The sequence below is a fragment of the Tigriopus californicus genome, chromosome 7, assembly GCF_007210705.1.
Source record: "Tigriopus californicus strain San Diego chromosome 7, Tcal_SD_v2.1, whole genome shotgun sequence".
Taxonomy (NCBI): Eukaryota; Metazoa; Arthropoda; class Copepoda; order Harpacticoida; family Harpacticidae; genus Tigriopus; species Tigriopus californicus.
Window position 1 is genome coordinate 14,307,123 of NC_081446.1, and position 22,549 is coordinate 14,329,671.

The following is a 22,549-nucleotide window of genomic DNA, read 5'->3' on the forward strand; positions in this document are numbered from 1 at the left end:
AAAAAAGTCCAAGGTCCCAAGACGGCCAAAGTTCGACAGGTTCCACGATGTTGCTATTCGTGTTCAAATAGTCCATGGTTGCATTTCCTCAATGGAAGCTACCAGAAGAAACCAAACTGACCCCATACATAGTATGTCATTGCAGTTTTTTGAGTTACACTATATTAAAGGCTGGGACGCAGTTTGTTTGCGCAACATACATCTCCTTTAAAAATCAGACACTTCGTGTCATGTTTCCATGGGGTGTCGGTAAAAGGGCGGGAGATGGATGAAAAATTTGGCCTGCTACCATTTTAAGAAACTTGAAAACGGTGTAATCTTATCTCTAACATATAATGAAACTTAATCTTAATATCAAAACTGTTGTGTAACAAGTACACACAGACATTACCAATATGTTGTTGATGAACTCAGATATCTTTCTATCATGCAATATCAAGGATATAGGTACAAGATTCTGGTCTGGCTGATTGGTCTGAGAGGCAGCGTGAACAATGCAAAAGATCTTCTTCTTAGGTTTGTATGTTTGCTAAAAAGTCAGATGGCACTTTCCCGCTTTGTCGTTACAACCAACATTAGTTATTGCCTCACCTTTGGAAATGACCGTAGGTTTGCCCATTTAAGCTGTCCAAATAGCATATTATGCTGTAATTTAAAAACTACAAAGAAGCTTGAATTTAATAAGCGTGGGATCAAACAAGATTTCGCAAATCGGAGAGCAGATGCTCTACCAATACAGTACCACAGCTAGCCTCGCCTCCATAGAGGCCTGTATTTAAAGCTCGCACCTCGAAGTGAAGTGCTTGGGCGTTAACCGGTATGAAAAAACACTAGCCCAAGTGGTAAGTAAAAACTCATTCTGGGTGACGTTCAAGCCTTAACTCAAGGGTAGAAGAGTTTAAAAAAACTCGCCTCAGGTATAGTAGGTTCAAATTATGGTGCTGAGAGTTATTATGACAAAATTTTCTTTTTCATTGACTATTGCTTGATTTGGAAGGCAAAAATAGCATTTAAAGCCATCCAGACCGAGTCAGTGCCTGTGTTTTGACAAGTCTATTTGCAAATGCTTGTGCATATTGAGCTGATTTAATTTGCTGTCGATAAAGACCATCTTTAGATGCAAATTTTGGCAGGGCTTAATGATTAACTAAACAAAAAAAATCTCCTGAAACGGATGAAATTGCTGAAAAAAGCAAATCTTGCTGATAGAATTGTGAAAATTGTGGAGCAATAAATTTACAGAAAAGCATCCTGCAAATTTCAACCGGCCAGACTCATTACTGTGTTCATGGGATGCATCCATAAACTTTTAGTGATGAATCAAGCAGTGACGTTTCTCTTATCGGATAATGGATACCTCAGGATCCCGAGCTATCTTTAATTAAGAACCAGGTTTGTATTTTTATTCAAATGATAACCAAAGGCATTTCAACGAAGCATTTAGCAAAGAAGGAACTGGCAAGTTATTCATAAAAAACAGTCTCAATTTACTAATTCTGAAGTGACGAATCCATAAGTTTGGATTGAAAAGGGAGCTAACACATGACAGGTTAGCTAAAAATTCGTTGGAAAGCAAGAAGGTATGCCAAAAACATGAAAAGGCTGGAAAGTTTCCATTTTTTGACGAAGCTATAAAAGTCTCAACACCAAAGTTTCATAGTTGAGCTCTCCAAAAAAAACCCTCGTTCTTAAAAATGGAAACACTTATCCATTCAGTAGTTCTGGGGCCAAACAAATATGTGATGTGAAGGTCCTCGAGAAATAATCCAGCCTTGAGTGTTCTTATTGACGCTCTGGACATTTGATATAAGGGCTAACATATCCCATGGCCTTTGCCCGCGAAACACGACTCTTCGAAGTGACATTTCTTTATCTAACACCTCATCCTTTTTGGTCTCTTGGCTCGAAAAAGTTCTTTCCTGGGGATGCTCGCTCAGAATACGGAGACACGACAAGTTCTTGTCTGGAAGCCATCACTTTGCCTATATTTATTGGAATAGCTCGGGTTTGCACGTCCAACTGGCCAAGGTTTCTGACAACTCCAACCAGCATCATCACTATCAACCACTTGGCCCGTGTTCCACGTTCCACGTTAGTCTCTAAATGTCCGTCACTTGAGCCTCTCGTTCGTGCGTTCGTTTGTTCGTTCCAGCTCAAATTCTGCGAGATCCCGATCCCGAGGACCACGAAGAACAAGAAAGAAGGCTACAAGGCTGAGCTGAAGGCAGCGAGCGACTCAGAGAAGCACGACAAGCAGATCCGAGCTTGCCTCAGTCAAACTCGGTTCGTGGAGTCGATTGGAACAGGAACGGGAACAGAGCATCATCCGTTGTGGAACCATTCGAAAGGGAACCAAACTTTTTGTCCTCATTGCTTTCAGACCGAATCGATTCTAGCTTGAAGAGAAACGACGACTGCACAAGTGAAAGTTTGTTCTTCCATTTCAATCGGCATTTTATCCAAAGGTCGAAGGTAAGGCCAACAATAACTTGCTTATTATTGAACACTCGAACCATGACATTTCTGAATGTCCATTTATGGACCACGCTAACTTTGTCAAAGAGTAGAATGCAAATAAATCGGTAGATTGCCGCACAACCAGGACCAAATTTAGTCAGTGAGATCGAAAGTATGTATCGGAGATGCAAGCAGGTTTTCCACTCACACCTTACGGAGAAGATCACCTTTTGTTGGATATGTAAGGAAACTAATCAGGCAATCCCAACTTTTGACGTGCCAAAAGTTTCAACAACCCTCAAGGCAGATTGAATTGGAAACGAAGAGCACAAGGAGCTCAGTCCTGCTCATTTTGTATCAACTTATGCTCATTCCACCGAGCTCACGGAATGGCAACGTGTTCTGAAGGTCGGTCTGTTGGATGGGAGGACCTGAGAGGAATCTTTGGGGTAATCTGGTGTGAGTTTAAATGTCGTTACTTTATCCCTGAATGAACTTTGCTCCAGCCTTTCGAGTGAGGGGGAACACAGACCAAGTGAAAGAGAGAGATAGAGACATCCAGAGCCACAGCCTCTCGCTTGTCTTGACTCTCCTTAAGTTTTTGGGATGGAATAGTCGGAAAATTTGCTACCCAAATGGGCTTTTTTCTTTCCGGCATTTTGTCTTGTTTGCCCTCAGGGGCCTGCTTTGAAAAAGAGACCTCCTCCACCTCGCTTCAAAAGTTTCAACAGCACTTGTGACGAAGAAACCCACTCACTCGCTTTTGAAGGTGTTTTACCGGAGAGAGAAAAAAAAATCCCAATTATGAGTTCGAACCTAGAACCTTTTTTCTTTGTTGTGGGCTCTCTAATCTATAAGGCGAGAAAGTCTCTTGAGCCTTTAGAGCTTTATTTGTTTCAAAATCGACAGTTGCTATCGTGCACTAGTGTTCCAGTCCCTTTTTTGTTGCTGTTTTCTTTCCGTCTAAAATCCCCTCTTTTCACCGACGAAACTTGGGGGCCACAGCTTGGACCAGTAAGGTGGAACATTGGAACCCTCTTGGAAATCTTCTCACTGGACGTATGTGAACAGCTTTGCGATTTCAATACCATCCCAAGACACCTTTGCTCATCCAGTAGAAAGCGAACCGGCCAAACTGGCCCATTATTTCCTGTGTCTTGCACCAAAAGCGGCAACCCTGGATGCTATGGCATCTGGGTAAAGAGTGTGATATAACAAGCTCTCAGAGAACATGCCTTTATCTTCCAAGAATTTATGGTTATTTGGACTGGGTGGTGGTCTGGTGTTGGGCTGTTTTGCAACCAATATCACCCAATAGAGCAACTCTGTGGCTCGTTTCTACTTCAACCCTTTCTGGCCAGAAATGGGATCGATCAGTGTTCGTTCCTTGATCAAAAACCGACCGTGTGTGTGAAAGCTTTGCTTCATCATCTTTGCCTTTGCACAACAATGTATGCCTGAATGTTGTTGCTACACATACTATCCAAGGTCCAAGTCTTGCTTGTGATGTAATTTCATTGAAGCTGTCCTTTACTCTTGTTTGCTTTGAAGCAATTTCGCTTTGTTTCCACGGGATAAAGTGAGCTGGAAAAAGGAAGGGTGAAGAAAAGAAAAAAGGGAGATATCCTCGCATTTGCCCAGAGGGTCCTTCGACAAAAGCCTCTCAGATACTTGAGTCCTATCAAGTACCATGGAGTCTTATTAAACTTGAAAGCATTTCATTTGAGAGTTTTTGCCTCAGCCTTATCTGAGACCATGTCCAGAAATGATCGACGTCAAGTTCCATGAAGAACTAGCGGTTGTCTGAAGACAGCAGACCGTAAAGCCCACCCGTTCTGAATGGCTCAATGAGGACCTTAGAAATGCTATTAAGTCACTTTGGCCAACGTCAGAGGCTCCATAAAGAAAAGAATAACGAAGTAACAAGCTCAATGAGGAGAAGATATGACCTTTTATCCGTATGTTTATTTTTCAACAACACAAGACACATTTCAGAGGAAACAAAGAGGTCTGTTTTTTGCTCCCTGACACACACTTAAACATAAAAAGAGCAACGGGAAATAACCTTTAAGATGGAAAAAAGTCTCCTTTTCTCTCCATAAGCTGGCTTGCTTGGTGAAGAAGCTCACTTTTGATCGTCAAAGCCAACGATGATGCCAATTTTTTGATCCACCTAAAGCCAACATTTTATAAAGATTTCATATCTTCTCCATAACAACAGCTGTTACACACCTTGCTTTTTAAAACTGTTGACCAAGAATAGCATTTGAGAGTGGCAAAGACATTCAATTAGTGTGACAGATAATTGCTTTTAATGTATTTCATTTTTGATTTTGAGTTACAAAGATTTATTTTTTGCATTAGGAAGTCATCCAAACCCAAACAAATCACTCATCAGACTGGTTCTATTGGATCATTTGACTCCAATCTCGTCGAAGTAATTTTGGACTTGATCCAAACTTAAGATCTTTTCATGTTCAGGTGTTCTATCAATACCTATATCAAAGGTCTGAAACTGAAGGGCCTCCTGGCTCCCTCCCAACTAACAACCAGAAGTGTTCCGCTTCTTCCCGATTCGTTTTGCTCACTCAGGCTTTTTCCAAGGCATCTCTACCTTGCATGTTGACTCGTCACATGTCTTTGTTCCAAAAGCCCTGTCGTCGTTTCTGTTAGATGCTGATTTTCTGTACGTCCTTTATTGACAAGGTGCGAAGTTGAGGGCGGAACACGTTAACGATTCATGTCTTCCCCTCGCTTGTACCTTCTATTCATCGGGTGAGAGTATGTAGGAGGCTAGGCGGCTCTAGATGGAGTGTAAAATGTAATCATACACTGGAAATGACTCGAGATGGGACGACCCCATTTCATTGATAAAGTAGGGAACATGAAGGCTTTTGGGAATACAAAGCACCCTTTTCAAGAAAAGAGTGAGGTAACTACGGCCTTGTGTGCCGTAATCAAAGGACAAAGCCTAAGCAGTATCAACCTCGTTTGCCCCCTAATGCGACCAAGGTGGTGGCGGTGGCGGTGGAGGCCTTGCCCGAAAAGTTTGGCGTCAACAAGTAATTTCTTGGATGCCACTTTACTTTTCCATTTGTTCAAGGATGTCTTTCTTCCAATCGCTCCAAATAACTTGACCAGCAGCATCTTGCTCCTCTCAAAAGTAATCGGTAATCTGTGTTCACCCAAAAAGTAATCAGGTGTACAGTAGATTTGTCTATTGTAAATGCCTTCAAGTATGTCTGCAATGGCACAGGTAGTAAGTAGCATTGTACGAGTAGGTAGTTTTCGCTTATGGCTCTTGAGTAAACCTTGAGGCTTTTACTCGTGCTTGTTCAAAGCATCAGAGAAGGTTGCCTCAACACTTGGATTGTTTTTCTTGAGTTTCCTCAGTCAGATGGGGGATCTTCTTTCCCTCAAAAGTAGTGAAAGTTGTGGCAACAAAGAAAACGGAAAGTGGTAAAGTGAAGGAGAAAACTTTTAGTCTCTCTGGGGCTCAGTTTTCTGTGACCAGACAAGCTTGGACTTGTCCACTATAATTACACAGATACTCCTTTGCAACCAACGACATGTCCCAGATAATAATTGTCTCTTAGACAATGGCAACAAAAAAGCCAATGCCATTCAATACGTCCAGATACATGTACCCTCGTTTGGGTTGATTCAAATGGTGGAGATAGAAATTTATACTTGTCTCTTCGGTGGATATCGTCAACTGATCGTGTTCATTAACATTCAGGAAGGACAATTGCTACAAAAGGAGATCCAATCCTTGGATCTCTCCTTCACCACGCCTCAACCGTGTTATCTTTCGTTCCCGCAAAAGCGCATGGACACCTAATAAAACTAATAGGAAGTTTCTCCCCTCCAAGAAACGCAGTTACTACCCTTTTCCTATTGGCGCTTACCCAAAATACCCTCCATGAGGGTTCCAAATGGAGTTGCTCGCTCAACTTGGAACACGGTTTTGTCGGTGCTGGTTATTGTGCTTCTTTTCACATGGTTCCATGTTCCATCAACAGTGCTTTTGGGTCAATGGCAGTGTGAGCTCGTTGGCCGCCACTAGCCCGTGCTAGTTTTGTGCAAGTCCAGAGCAGTTCAAGGGAGATTGGGGTACCCGATTTCGTCGAGTAATGAGCTTGGTGATAAGATATGTTCCAATTACTTCACAGCGCTTTGGCAGCAATCCAATCCCGGATTTGGTAGTATAATCATTAGTTGAGGTCCCTGAAACAAAAATGAGAAATGTACTCACACCCATTGCGAGTGAGAGTGGTTGCTTGGTATTCAGAGATCTTCGCTCCATTTCCCAACCCGATCATCATCACGGTTTGCATGCGGGTCAATCACTTGGTGATCAAAGAATCCTCCTCTCTTTTCACCATACATATCCCTCACTCACTCATGCTCCATTCTCAACACCTACGTTTCTTCACACTCTCAGCCACTGAAAGGAAAATCACGAGAGCCTCCACCAAATGGAAGGAAGTACCAATATTCCCCAAGGAAGACGGAGAGAGTGCAAATTTCAAAGATGAACTCAATATCAAACGACGCATGAAATGAGAAACCTTCCGTGGCGAAACAAAGGCCAAAGCCTTCGTTCTCTACAGTGAGCAAAAGATAATACCCGTCGATCGGCGGAGTGAGAGCAAGAAAGACAGAGAGAAAAGAGGCAAGCGATGCTCAATTGTACAGTACGTTGTACAGAGGAGTATCTAAAACATTACACGTTCACTCCATTAAAGATAGCGGGGAACGAGATTCTCGGGATGAAGTGCCCTCTTCGAGGTAAGAACTTCTGCCGATGGGAGCCAGTCTGCCTCTGAAAATACATTTTTGATGCAGTTCCTTGGCTTTCCCACCCTTTCCCACCCCTCATGTCAAGACTTCCCTCCCTCCCTCTCTCCCTTCCCATTTGAAAAATTAAAAGATCCCACAGTCCTGCCAAAAAAAAACAAGCATCCCAGGCCCTCATCGACGAGACTATTTTTGAACCACGGGGAAAGCCGTTCAAAAGGGTCCATAAGGCCAAGCGAATCGAAGAGAAGAGAGAGGATAATCGAAAATCTATTATTTCTTGATGAATCAATTAAAGGGGAAACTGCTACTGTCATTTCCTTAGCTGCGTGTCTCGATCCTGAACATGTTAGGATGCGTACTCAACGTACAAAAGTAAGTGTAGATGGTACACATAACTCGTCTGATATGGTGTAGGCTAGGGTGCTTCAGCGTTGTTTGCCAGTACAGAGTAGGAGGAGCTCCTCTTCACAAGGGCTCGATGATGTTATGAGCACCTCTTGAAAAGATATGGAACTAACAGGAAAGCCTGTGCCACCATCGTGCCGAATGAACTCAAGTTCAAAGCTTGAATGCATTTGTTTGAGATACTTGTATGTATGTTGTACATTAGCTTCATTGTTTTATTATGTTATACTAGAGTGTAGTCGTAGTACTTGTGTACTATGTTGTTTTTACCGTTCCTCGTCTTTTTCTTCCTTCTAGGCATGTGGAGACTTGATGCTTGGCCAAATGAGAAAGGGGATGCGTCTAGCGCTGTGCGAGTGAATGATATAACTCAATTAATCAATGAATTGAGCGACGACTCCTTTCTCGAGATGATTCTCTATTGAAAACAGTGGTCCAAAGATTGATTCCATCCCTCGATCTCCATCACTCGGCTCCATTATCCCTCGGGTTTTCTCCCCTCTCTCTATCGAAATGGTGGACGAATCTTCGTAGGCTCTGGAAGGAAGGCTAAATCAAAACATTCTGCCGGAGATATCTCTCTCTCTCTTCAGATTTCATGGTCACTTCCAATGGGCGAGAAAGAATAAGGAAGGGCTCCTTCCACACCACGGATGTTGTGGGCTTTTTGTGACTGACGAAGAAAGGGCCCTGTGCGCATTTGTGGAAACCAAGTGTGTTCCACCACGAGGCTGTCGTTTTTCATTGCACATCGATCAAGAGAAGCCTCCACTTCGATTTATCATCGCTTTTCTTAGGACTGAAGGCGAAAAAAATGTAGTGAGTGAGTAGATCGACTTGTGCGTTTTTTTCAAACCTCAGCCAACAATCTGCAGCAAACAGCGTTGGTGGAACAAGAAGATCATCCACGAGAGATACCACGCACGAGACTTGATTTCAAATTCGACCCCAAACGGAGTGGTGTCCCTGGACCTTGGCCATAACATTAGTGTGACATTGAAGACCACAGTGCTCCAGTGGTAGAGTGTTCCCAAGTTTGTATCCTTGTGCACAGAATGGTCCAAGTCAATTCGTTCGCGGGATTTGTTCCCTGTATTGGAACAGGACCGTATCTGCCTCCAGTTTTCAGGAGGAGAGTCTACCTATGTGTTCTTTTCATGATATTTGTGATCGACTACAGTCAGAATTTGGGTAAGTTATTACTTACAAGCATTGTTACAAGCATGTGAAGTGATATGGACTGGATGCATTTTTCGAGCACCTACCTCATCCACTTGACCTATAAAAACAAACTTGCTCTCTTGAAGAGCCTTTCAAAGTTGAGTGGGGATCAGGTTGCTTGTTCGATTAAGGGTCACTTTACAACAAATCCTCAGGTTATTTGGGGGTGGCATTCTTGGAAAACGAGACGAGGAAAAATGCAAGTCAATGGAGAACGTAACTTTTTCTAGCTAGGTCTCGCTTTCAACAGCTCACCTCATTATGCTCATTTGCACCTCTGACGTTGAAAAAGAAACTAAGAAAATAAACATGACATTTGCCTTGGTTGAAAACATCGAGCTCAAGAACGGATTATGTTCTATGGGTTGAAAGCTGTTGTAGTTCGAGGTAAAAGTTTGACCTTTGGGGAAGAGGGCAATTATCACATGCTGCTGCACAGGAGAGTGTTTGTTCCAAAGCAAAGTTTTCCTTTTCCAAGATCTTCCGTGACCTTGCAACAAGTGACATCGATTCTGTCTTTGAAAGAACATGTAAATTCAAGTGTCCACCTTTTTTTGCCCTTCAAAATGAAAGGAAAAGGGACAAGGCCGAGCTGATGTTCCCTTTGTTGGCCAAACATCTTTCGGGGTCTCGTCCCCTGTTGACTGGCGTGCTTGTTCCAGGAACCAGCGAACGAAAGAGCACCAAGGAACAGAGGGATCGAGAGACCCAGAGAGACTACGGACGAGAAGGAGGAGAAGAAGACGAAGAAGGCCAGGATTGGATGGAGAAGTGGACTACTCCTCGAGTCTCTTGAGAAGAAAATTGGCCCCCCGTTGCTTGATTCATGATTAGCCTCTTTTCCCTACGAAAACTTGGCTCCACACGGAGTAGAGAGAGACGAACACCCAGAGTCAAAGTTCGGGGGGCATTTGAACCCTTCCAACGAATAGGGCGGAAACGTAGATTTTGATCTTGATTTAGATTGGGATGTAAATTAGGTTTTCTAATCCTTACTCATTAGGTGTTGCACCAAAGCTCATCGAGTGACTCCTCATTCTTTGACTTGCGTAGGTTCAGTCCTGAGTGGACTTGTGTTCCAATCTGTTTGAGTGCACACGATCGGTGTCCCTTTTTCAAGTATTCAAACGAGAACGAGGCCGCCCTTTGAGTGAGGACTGTCGTTTCTCCACAAATGGTATACATGCACATGCTTATTTGGAGAAAGGCTAGGAATGCCAAGACTGCTTTGCTCTACGTAGGTTGCTTTTGCCTCTGAGTCTCTCTTTTCCTCTTGTTCCATCTCTCCACCAAATACATGTCTAACATCAAACAAATCCTGGGCTGTAATGATCCAGAAAATTCTCGACGTGCCATACTGTGGACCATATGAAAGGGGGAAAGGAGAATCTTGAATAATTGCCATTCAGGCTAGACATACACACATGTATGCACATGGACCCAAGAGATCGACGCAATGAAAAAGCCAGGTCTGTGGGAACATTTGGACAGGAATATCATTGGATGCCGGAATCTTGGCTGTGGAAAAAATACTCCTGCGCTGAATGATCTCAGAAGGCTATGTACATCAGTTTATCTGATTGGGATGAATCTATATCTGGGGAAAGATCTTTAAGAAGATCAACATCAAAATACGAGATTTTCCTCGGAGAAATAAGCCTTGAGTCGAGATTAAACCTGGTTCTTAAAGGAGCCTCACTCAACTGGAGTCCCTTTACAATTTTCTTCTCAAAAACATCAAAATGTCCCACAGGCTCAGAAGACGGCCAAGTGAGGCCAAGAGTAAGAGAGGGAAAGAGAGAGAGAGAGAAAGAAGACGAAAGAAGACGAAGAAAAAAAGAGAGAAGAAATATGAAAGGCTCCCCTTTCATTTCCTCTACAAATTTCCGCCTTTCCAGTTGAGAGTCTGGGGAAAAATCGCTTTCCTGATAGGGTCAGACCACCGGGAATCCGCCTTGAGGTTATATACACAGGTGATACCTTCCGGCGGCCTTTCAACAACCAAACCTACGAAAACCACCACGATGTCGACGCGAGGCTCTTTTCTGCCTGCACTTAACAATTGAAGAAATATGACAGGAAGCGTCTTTTTAGGATCAACCAAACTCCTCTCCACCATTGTCAACCCAGGAACCAATCTCAAGGAGGGAATATTTTCTCAAATTTTGGCCTAACGCCCGCAGGGGTTGCTTTCACATTCGACCTTGGCTTGATCACGGTTCCAATAATAAATCCAGCCTTCGTGGCGTCTCGTTTTTTGCGCTGTCGGTACCTGCCAGGCGGTGGCCAGTTGGAAAATCTGCAGGGAATTCAAGTCCATCATTCAATATTGAAGGCAAAAGAATGGACCCGGTTCGTGCTGAGTGCAAAACAACAGCAGTCCTTAGTGTTTCGTGAAGGATCGTGATCCAAACGATTTTCGACCTTGGATTGGATCTCCAATAGATGAATGAACGAACAAGAAATGGCCGATGAACAGTCCCAGTCACAAAGTTAGGACGATCATTAATGCGTGGCATCGATGCTCTCTGTATCCATTAGAAATCTGGCCATTATGGCGGGACCACATCGCTGTTTTTTTCTTCTTCTTGATATCCCGCCATTCGTTCCAAATTAGCCATTACAATATCTTTTCTTGGCAGTCCTACACTCACCAAGCATATCAAGCTCCCAAAACTTCTATGGATTGGAGATGAGCTAATTCATGTTCTCTTTCTTTCAGTGAACGGTTTGAAATGCTACACGGATGTAGATGGCAAGCAAATCACAACTTGCAAAGAGACTGAGGGCTTTCGAACCTGTTTCACCAAATACAACGACAGTAAGTATCTCGTCGACAAATGCCTCCTTTATGGTTTTGCCTTTGCTCACCAAGCCTACACTGGACCTGGGGGTCTGTTTAGCATTCAAGGAATCTTGTGACATCCCAATGACATATTTCTCCATATTCGTTATCCAATCTATGAAAGAGCCTGTCAACTCACTGTCTAGGTTCATCTGTCCTTCAGGGTCTATTTCCATTGGAACAGTTTGATTCATTCCCTAAACGCGTTCCAAGCCCTCTTGGTAATGTTGGCTCTTTTTCTTTCCCGCACTCGCTTCTGGGTGGATCTCCTCCTTGTCCTCCTCTTCGTTCTCCTCCTCCTCCTTCTCGTCCTCGTCCTCGCCCCCCTCGTCGTCTTCCTGATAGTTGATCCACCCGGTAGGATTCGAGGCGTTCTCGTTTGCCAAGGGTATTTTGTGGCCCCAAAATCAAAGAAGGGATTTATTCCCTCCAATGGACCATGTCAGCTCCGAATAGGAATAGAAGTTGAAGTAGACGGAGGAGGAGGAAGAGGAGGAGGATGGGGAACCGGGCCCACTTTACTCAGATAAACATTGCAAGAGGATTTACAAAAAGACCAGACGAGACTATTAAGCATTGGGGTCCATTGAGGAGATCCCCTTCAAAAGAGCATATGACTTTTTCTTTGGGGAGGTCAACCTTTTCTGGACAATTGTAAAGGGAAGTCTGTCCACCCGTTTCAACTCAACTATTTTGACGACATAATATGAAAAGAGAGCATGGGTTGGTTACTAGATCGAGTACGGTGCATGGCTGCTGCCATGTCGGTCTTTGATCTGTTCGCTAACATTGCATGCACTTCGATCCTGCTCTAAAGCTGGCTTAGCAAATGTTCCAACATGAACGTCTTCCCAGGACACATCCAAGCGAAACAAGACAAATGAGGGCTCTTATCATTTAACTTGATCTTAATAGGGCGCACAAGCTCGGATCAGGGAATAAGGATCCGGGGGAAGGTTGAAAAGCTGGTATTTACTACTTTTCATGGACGCAACCTTTCTTGGAAAGACCCCTCGCCGTTTGGTGTTGTTGTTGTTTTTGTTGGTGTTGTTGCTGCTGCTGTTGCCTGCCTTGGCCACTATCATGTTACCGAGATGAGGTGAGAAGGCCAGTAAAATGATTGCCAACTTCCCAGGAATCCCCAAGCCCAGCAGTGATGTCGAGATAATTGATGTGCACCCAATCAGTTTTGGCATGTCTTTCGCCCTCTGGAAAAAGCCACGTGATCGACATTCGGGTGGTTATTAATCATCTGACAACGTTTCGCGCCTGCCTCATGGAAGACCGACCCACCCACCGTCTTAATTCAATTGCAGCCATTGGGGTCATCCCAACTGTCTTTGCCGGGAAAAAGAACTTGGAACCTGGCCGGCATGAAACAAAATAATGATGAGCATTAGAGTAAATATCCACACCTCTTGGATATGTTCCAAAAAACGTGGGATAAGATGTCGTTGTTCCAGAGACCCCAATCTATCTCATAAACCAGAAAAGAAGCTTGTAATAATTTGGACTCTCCTTAACCAATGCGATGAAACCTTGAAAACCCAACCTCGACGAAGATTAAGCATTTCATCAGCTCAAGGTTAGTTTTTATTCCAACCTGTAATAGGTAGTGAGAAAAATTAACATATTGGCAAGACAACACGAAATCCAGGTGAAGAGGGATCCTGGAGATGATGCAAGGAAATGCCCTGGCAAACCTGTGTCATGTTTACCTCTTGTCGGGAAGGTAAAGAATAAAAGAAGGCTCTTCCACTAAAGATGGAGGTCGTCTTTTCCTTTTCCGAAAGCCAAGGCCACGACAAAAGGCAATAAATGACGAAGTGGCCCGAGGGGACTCATTATGCAATGCGTACTCGTATTGGTGAAGCCAAAATCTGTTTGTCTAATTGGTATGATTGGTATTAGTCCCCTCTTGGGATTTATGGTAATACCATTGAGATTGAGAGGGGGATTGTGTCTACAGCCACTGAAGGTCACTTGGACAGGGATCAACATTGGACCACAAACAAGCCAAGGCCGGCATTGTTTTGGTCTACCTACTGTGCATGCTGTACATATATACACACAGTCCAGCATAACGCAGCGCACAGTTGGTAACGTCTATGATGGGGTGATTTCATCTGACCATTCAACTACAAGTAGTAAATAACTTGGTTTGTCCCAAATGTTCAAGCGTAATGTTCAACTATGCCCAATCGAACTCGATTCGGGTTTGCACTTGATCCAATTTGGCAGGTCGTCCCATTGGCAAAAAGAGGGCCTCAGATAGCCCACCAATGCACTACATTTTGATCACATCAAATTCTCAGTCCATTTCCACTTTCAAGCCATTGTCCGTAATGTAGTCAGTCAGCTCGCAAGGTTGGAATGGCGGCATATCACTCACGATAATTGAATTCCCTAGCGCCGATCGGGCCCAAATGTCTTCCTCATTCCGACCCAAGAGGTGCCAATTACTCTCGAGCCTATCTTCAATGAGGTAAAGAAATCGCCTTATGCATCTAAACCCCTTCCTTGAATGAAATGTGATGCGGAAATTAACCTCAAGATGCGGTGAAGTTGTACGTGAAATTGAGAAAACCATGCTAGGCTTCTCCTTCTTGATTGTGGGTCGGTCCGTCGTTGGTAGGACGGATGAATGGATGGACGGTTGGTTGGTTGGTTGGTTGGTTTATGTTGTACCAGAGTGTGGATATGTGCCATTGAATAGAGATAGAAAATCCTATCAACCTTGCAATAAATTATTCATGGGATCTTGGGGAAAACGTCCTTCTAAACCAACAGAGTGCGCAGAACGGTACAGATCACGGTCTTGTGGTGTTGTGAAGTACGTATGCAGCTTCTGCAGAAGAACAAGAGCGTGAGGGAGAAAGAAGACTCAGAAGAGAACACTACCCTACTACGTACGTACATACTCGTACTGGTGTTGGGAGTGGTAAGAGAAATGGTAGGGTTGGCCCTGTTAGTGATGATAGGCAGAAGTACAAGAAGTGCTACCCTACCACTGAGTAGGAATAATATCCCATGGGAATCAGAATGGCTTGGATTAACCGGCCAGAGCCAACCAACCAGCAAGCACTCTCTTGCGTTTTTGCCCTATGAATCGTGAAAAATCCAGCACTAGGAGTACTGTAGCACATGATCGCCTTGTTGCGTGAAGCTCTCAAGCCTTTATCTCTCCACGCTTGGTTAACCCAAATATTGCCCCAGACTTGAAAAGCATTTAAAATTTCTAAAATTCCTCTGCTGTTAGGTATGGTTGCTAAGGGCATGTGGTACATTTTGCTAGTGATCCCAATTTTCTGCACCAATCCTGCATCACAAAAGTAGTCGACTCAGTGCCAACGTTTAACATCTCTCAAAGACATGGAAAGACTACTATGTACGTACGTACAAGAGGGCAAAGAAAGGAGCAAGGCCCACTCTCACCCTTGACTGCTTGTTAGGATAGATGGTTGATGGTTGGAATGGGAAGAAGGGTGGTTGGGTGGTTGGGTGGTTCGCTCCTGGCCTACTACTGATAGCCATTCAAATGATGGTGCAGTAAGGTATTCAAGGATCCTTTGGGAAATGTCACCACCCAAAGGGCCGAACACAATCGGGTGCAAAAAGTAGGTCAAGAGGATGATAATCCCGATGTGTCACATCGTAGTTTTTAGACAGCAATAATCCAAGACTCCACGGTTTTTTGGCTACCATAATAAGCCGAGAATCTGTATCAACGATCGGAGGGAGAGGAAAAAAGCGATTGCGGTTATTGTCACGAACAAGAAACCTGTCAAAATCGTGCCACCCTTTGGTCGAGGCTGGCTGGAAGGTCAGGAAAAAACTCTCCCGTTCTTCTTTGGATACTTGATGATTGAGAAGGCGTTTTATTTGACACCAATTGATAGAGCTCTCTCTCTCTTTCTCTCATATTCTCCTTCACATGGCCTCAGATTCGTGACAACACTGGCGCCGGGATCAATTTTCTGAATCGTTCAAAGTGCGCGGTGTTTCCCACACACCTCTCCAGTTTAGCATACAGACCATAACAGATGGGAAATTGAGGCTCTAAGAAATCTTGGCAGCAATATGGAACCGACCTTGAATGCCACAGGATGCTCCGGAATTGGATCTGGCTTTAAAAGGCCGTTGGTCCCCGAGTCCTTTCCTCCATTTCAGTTTGCCTTCCCGACCACACTTTTTTTTAAACTGACGAATTGCTCCCTTTTGGGTATGATGGATCAACTATGCGTGTGGGGGAACGCGGGCCATGAAAATATTGCGGAACCGTCAGCCAAAGAAATGGGGATCCTCGACTGTACTCACTCACTCTATTCAAGAGGTTCCTCTCCTCCTTGTCCCAATTGGGCTCAAAACGATTCCCTCAAACCTCTTTTCCAATGCGGGAGGTTAAAGAGAGTTCAAGAGAGGAAAAGGAACTTCTACATAGGGTGACCTTGATTTTCGTCGCTAAAAATGCTGATAGAGGTCGTCAAAGGAAAATTGAAACACTTTATGTGAGGTCTCGCTCATTTCCCTCAATTCTTAACGTTGAGCACGGGGCTGCTCGTTCCGGAATCAAAACTTTCAAGTCCATAACCCATTAAGCACTTCTTACTGGACCAATAAAATTCAATCGTTTTCTCGTGTGGGAACAATATTTTCAGTGAAATTGATATTTCGTTGTCACCGGGAGGAAATGTGATTGAGCCATGATTACAAGATATCGAAAATGTTGTTAAACCTCAAGATTCTATCACATCTAGATCCGCCAAACTTGCTGAAAATTCAAGACAGTGTCGCTTTTAGTACCTTCCCAGTTCCACGCTAAGGTCTCAGCCAGTCAAACCCAAGAGGCTCTCCCTCAAAAGGCCATAAAGAAGAGAAGGAAAAAATTAATATGGAACTTTCTGGAAGGGCCTTGTCCTAATACCCCGTTGAAAACGCTTGCAAGGAACCAGTTTGGGCTCGGAATGAGACTGAAGAGCAGACTCATCAAGTCAATGATCCATTTCGTTCCCCAGTTGAGAGCAAAAAATTCTAGCTTTGAGGAAAGCGATGTTGTCCTTAATTCTGAATTCACATCCGAATGGCGTAAAAAATGTTCTCGACCTCGACAAAACCCATGGGAGGCTAACAAGTGAGCCTGTGGGGTTCCTGATGGGGGAATTGTCATGAAGACATTCGCTGCAACCACTAGAGAATCAAACCTTCGCACTTTCACAGAACCCAAAGTGAAGTCATGTATGTGAAAGGCACAGAAGGAACCGCATCTCAGGACAGGTCTCCAACCAACACCGCAGAAGAGTACTGGAAAGTGAAGGTCATCGCCAACGCCAAGAATTCAAACCTCACATCTTCTGGATGAAAGCTCCACTCCATCCCAACAAATACTAACTGCATGCACATGTACTGAGGGTCCTTGGAATTTGGACTCTAATGTGAGATCCCGTTGAGTCTTTGGGATCCTAAGGCGAGGGCAAACTCTGTTGTTGGCTTTGGGACAAGAAGAAGCCGGCGAAAGCCTCCAGTAGAAACGGAAACGTTGTCGTTGAGTCGGATGTGTAGTATGTGTATGCGTTTGCTTTGGTCCCCCTTATACGTAGAAGAATGTGCTGAGTCAAATGGTCTGAATAAAGACGACGGAAGAAGTCAAGAGTAATTTCCCAACATTTACTTTATCTCGACTTCCTCTTAATTAATTCCCTGAAGCTGGAGCCAGATGACTGGTCTGAGCAGGCCTCAAGACCATGATCTTGAGCATTGTTGTGTACTTTTGCCTGGGATGGAAGCTGGGTTAACTGGGTTAACCCTCAAAATCCCAATTCTGTATCTAATGGCTTTGTCACGTTGAGCAAATCATCATAAAAGAGTCGGCTCCGCATTCGAAGAGGTCTGGCTGGCGTCCTAAATTACGCCCAATGTCCCCAGATCACACGTGTTCATCATTTGAGAGGCTTATTTTGGGTCAAGAGATACTATACCAAGTGAGCTCTATGAAAGACAATCATCAGCTCTAAATCGACAAAAGTCGTGAGTGAGAATGACTTGATCACAACCTTAAAACTTCAGTTTTTTTAACTGCAGTTCACACATCCCTCATGAAGATTCGCCAACTTTTCAGCCAACAAATATTGGTTTGAACCAACCCAATTGAACAATTTTAGTTTCATTTTAATATTGGATGCTACATTCCCTGGAGGGGTTAGAAAAGCCCGTGAAAAACCAAACCAAAAGAAGCTGAGATCACAAGTGTCGAAAAAAGAAGCAGCTGTTTTTCTTTTGCTAATTAATCCAAGTGTGTTCGATTTTTGGTAGCTTACATTTCTAAAAATTGTGGTATAATCAATGATGACTTTTGTAATCTGGAGCATCCTAGTTACATTTTTTCCCCTTTGCAATTGCCTATTAAGTCTTTCTATGTACTCATGGCGAATGCCATGGAGTGGTTCAACGGCAATTTTGCTTGATTCTAAGATGACTAATGCCCTGATCGATTCACTCATGTCGAGTGATGCAAAATGTTTCTATCGACCAATTGTTCCACGAAGGACTTTAAACTATACTAGGTCATCGGAAATCGACATTACAGTTAAATATAGCCTTGGCATTTCAAGATCTACAAACCATCGTGCCATCGTTTCATTGGTATATGGTGAATTGATGATCCATATAATTGGCATGCGTTCTTCATCAACCAACGAATCTTAAGGCCACCGTGAATGCAAAAGCATCCGGAACTCGTTTCTCGGGAAAGGCTCACATTTCTTCCTCCCTCTTGTTGGTTGGTTGGTTGTTTGGTTGGTTGGTTGGCGTGTGCTAAGAGCGGGTTCACCTTGAGTACTAATACCTTTGAGAGATATGAATGATGTTTGTCTTCACGTCATCTCGAGTGACGCATCATCGTATGACAAACAATTGTGGGAGCGAAACCACCAGCCACGGTTTTTCTCTCCCGTCCTGCCTTACTTCTTGGCCTCGTTTTCTGTCGAGCCTCTTCAGGATTCCCTCCGAATAACGTTTAATTCCGAGGTGGTGAGCCTTTCCACGGAGAACCTGGCCGAGCAAATTGCGTGGATATCGACTATACATATATATCCAGAAAGGATTGGTACAAGTCTCTTAAGGCCTCATTACCATACTTTTATCAGTTCGACAGTAGAGGGAGTTGGAGTGGTGGTACGTAAAGGTAGTGAGTAGTAAGTCTGCCATCACTCTTCTGGATGAAGTACCTTACTTCACTTGGGCTGTCTATCCGTCTACGATGTACGTGTGTGCGTGAGTGAGCAAAGAAGTGGGTGGGTTTGTAGCCAGGATAAAGTTCCTTGGGGGTTCTTTCGTCGATCACTTCCGTGCAAAAAGTTTCAGTTTTAGGAACAAACTTTTTTCTCGTTTCGGGGCAAAAAGAGACCTCCGTCCTAGAAGCGCCAGTGGTTCACATATCGCGTCAAAAATCCTCTTTCATCAACACCAATTTCGGTTTCTCCCCGCCCGAATCATCATTATTCTCATCCTCCTTCTCCTCGGTGCAAAAAGTTTCAGTTTTAGGAACAAACTTTTTTCTCGTTTCGGGGCAAAAAGAGACCTCCGTCCTAGAAACGCCAGTGGTTCACATATCGCGTCAAAAATCCTCTTTCATCAACACCAATTTCGGTTTCTCCCCGCCCCAATCATCATTATTCTCATCCTCCTTCTCCTCGATGGAAAAGTACCATTGCTTCCCTAATGGAACATTAAATGGGATCACAAATCACCGGGATTTAAGAAAACCCCAAGATGCACTGGATATCTCGCTGATCCTGGGAAACAAAGTGAACGGGATAGGATATGTTGCAGAAAATGCATTGACTCAAACCTCTTAAACAGACTCCCATCACCTCGTAAGTTAAAAGGAGGTCAGCAATTCATTCCAATCAAGGCGAACGGGGGGAACATAACCGAAGGCTCAAGGTTATGTTTTGATTTTGCTTTCATTCCAACGATATTGTTTACTCTTCCTCATTCTCCGGTTTATTTTGAAGTTAGGCCGCTCACTGAGTCTTCCAATGTAAGCGTAATTTGTAGGATTGAAGACGTCAGCGATGAAGACAACGGTGGAAAATAAAAGTTTCCTCTCGCGAGGGGATTTTGTCTTTCCGTACACTATCTCCAAAAGTCAAGATTTTCGGGGGCTAATCTCAGTTGGCAATGCAAGATTGGTGTATATATTCGCTCTGTATTGTCTCCGTCTCTCTCTCTTGTCAAGAACTTGAATTACGTGCTTGAATTCAAAGATGCAGTGGTGAAGAGCAACATGGGCTCATAAATTGGATACAAGTCGAGATGAGTCACATGAAAACTTTCTTTACGACGAGCTCGGAAATGGCCTTTGGACGTCCCACCTGCTAGGCAGGAAAGCAGAAGACCAGGGGGGGGAGATCTTATTACTTCAGTTAATATCCTTTGGGATAAATTTTATTGCAACGTCTTCCTTTTGCCACTATTAAGATCCAGTTTGGTATTGCGTTACTCGAGGCCAGGAACTTGTGTCTTTCTCTCTCATTCACTGACAAAACAATCACTTGTTTCATTAAACAGGATCAGTTTTCCCTTGAGACCTTCTTTTCGGACTACAAAGTCAAGCTAAATCCGGGATTAAAACTATTCAATAATGGATCATTCTGATAATACCGGTCCACCCCACGGCCTGTCAGCTGACATTGTTTGGCTATGAAGGTAATCTTCTCAGCGGGACCAACGGAAACCGTCAAGAAAAAAGTCCACATCACTGAAGTAGTAGCAGCCTTAGTACGAGTAGTAGTAAATCCTTAGTGAAAATAAATAATCCTTGCCCCCTAAATCTGTCCACAGCCAGCGTGGAGGGGCTCCGTTGTTCTCTATCCTTCTCCTCAATTCAATCTTGAGATAACTTGGAGATATACTAGCAGTATCGTAGTCTAGTAAGACAGCTCCGAACCACGAGAAGTGAGCTCGAGTGAGTCGGACTTGGCCTTTCTCTGGCAATATGAATTGATGGGTTGGTTCTCTTCACCACTCACTTCCAACGTCGCACCACTTCTATTAAGACTGAATAAGAAAGCCACGTTCAAGAAGGCTCTTGAGAGAGAAGCGCATCATTCTCAAAGTAAAGATTACAAAACTACAAAATGCGAACTTGATGGTGTTCATTATAACTGAGCCTTGTTTTTTTTTATACAAATACGTTATCTTTTCTCGATTTGTCCAGCAGTTTTATGGCTTCTCTTGATTCAATTTAAAGTATGCAGTTTTAATCATCGAGGCAATGTCACTCAATTTCACTCATGTTGGGCGATTTCTATTTTCATTAAGATCTCTGAAAGCAATATATCTTAAATATCACCAATAGCGTTGAGGCCATGGAGGCCAAAGACATCTGAAGATCCCCGAGATTTATTGCTTTGCTTTGATGTTCATGGCTTAAGTCCGAGCAAACACAAAGCGGAGGTCTTTCCGTAAGAATTTCAAATGTGTTTCATATATACACCGGCCTCCGTTGATGTTTTTTTTGTCGAGTAGGGCGCATATTGGCGTATTTCGACCATTTACACTTGACGACTTGGTTGATGGGGTTTATGAAGGTAAATTACCGAGACAACGAGCATGACAGTGGCATGAGGAAACCAACTTTACCTGAACGTGAGGCATTTTGTCTGAAAATTGTTCATTTTAAGTGCCGTACATAAACCTTAAAGGAGTCGAGTCCACAGACATGGAGATGGGCAAATTTAAGCGAGTATTCAGACGCCGATATGGCCACAATTACAGTACAATCTAGAGCAAGCTGATCAGTGACCTTCTTCCCCTTGGACCACGGACGAAAAGTCCATGCCTTGTGCAATCTGATATATCTTCTTGTCACGAGGTAGCAATTTGCCTGGGATAGCAGGAGTTATTCAGGAAAGCGACCAACTCTTGTATGAAACTAATAACCCACCTCCTTTAAGCACGAGTGGAACATGAACCTAGCATATAGCATACATCACCACAAACTTGACGTTCCATCCGTTCTATTTGAATGTAGTGTAGTAGAAGGCAAAGTCGTATTAGATGTTGGCACTCCCCGAAGGATCGTATTTGTCTTGCATCAGGGGAAGAAGTTCTTGGACATTTGAGTGCATACTCAACACCATTGGTTTTGGCTTTCATTGTGCTTCATACACGTGAATACCCACACATGTTGTACCAACAACATGCATCTTGTCGAGATGGAATGGAACGTTTTCAACACGCCCTCTCACAAATTAAAATATCTTCCGAACATACATTAGTTTTCAAGTCCAACAATTCCTCTCCATGGTTCGAGAAGTCCCAATAAAATTCAGTGCGTAAGCAGAATTGTAAGGCCCCAGTCATTTCTCTTCCCTTTTCCCAGTCGTCATTGTTGTAGTTGATGATGATGATGATGATCTTCTCGAAGTCCAAAGTCATGGCCACGGTTGCCTCTTTTTTCTTTTCTAGCTACCACCACTGTTTCTTTCCGTCTTTTCGTCTCCTCCTAAACTGGACTGGACTGACTCACTCTTGGGAATCTGGGATCTGTGTTTTTTATATCTGATTGAACGGCCCAGTATCTAAAGGCATGCATTTACGTACTTGTCATTCTTGGAAACCCCTCCAATTAGGTGAATGCTGAAAAAGAAGTGCATCTCCTGTCCTCCCAGGATGAAGGTTCCCCATTGGAGTCAAAGCCAACAACGGGGAGTGCACAAATTGAGAGATCATTATTGGCATTCTTCGCAAGTCGCAAAGAGCGTCTCGCTCGCTTTGTTTTCGTGTTTTCGAATGTGGTTTCCGGTTTGGGCCTGG

General features: G+C 43.6%; 1 protein-coding gene across 5 annotated transcripts in view; it reads left to right on the plus strand.

Annotated features, from left to right (window-relative positions):
• Positions 1–1,208: 1,208 nt before the first annotated feature.
• The window catches only part of LOC131883852 (uncharacterized), a 39,967-nt gene continuing 18,626 nt past the window's right edge, over positions 1,209–22,549 (plus strand). For 2 of the 5 annotated variants that reach the window (XM_059231445.1, XM_059231449.1), the window contains exons 1-3: positions 1,210–2,472; positions 7,963–8,856; positions 11,609–11,707. In XM_059231445.1, coding sequence (XP_059087428.1) covers positions 8,721–8,856; positions 11,609–11,707 — 235 coding nt within the window. In that variant the 5' untranslated portion in view covers positions 1,210–2,472; positions 7,963–8,720. Of the gene's footprint in view, positions 2,473–6,916; positions 7,249–7,962; positions 8,857–11,608; positions 11,708–22,549 lie in introns of those variants that run through there. The other 3 variants (XM_059231448.1, XM_059231450.1, XM_059231447.1) reach the window with 3 other exon arrangements.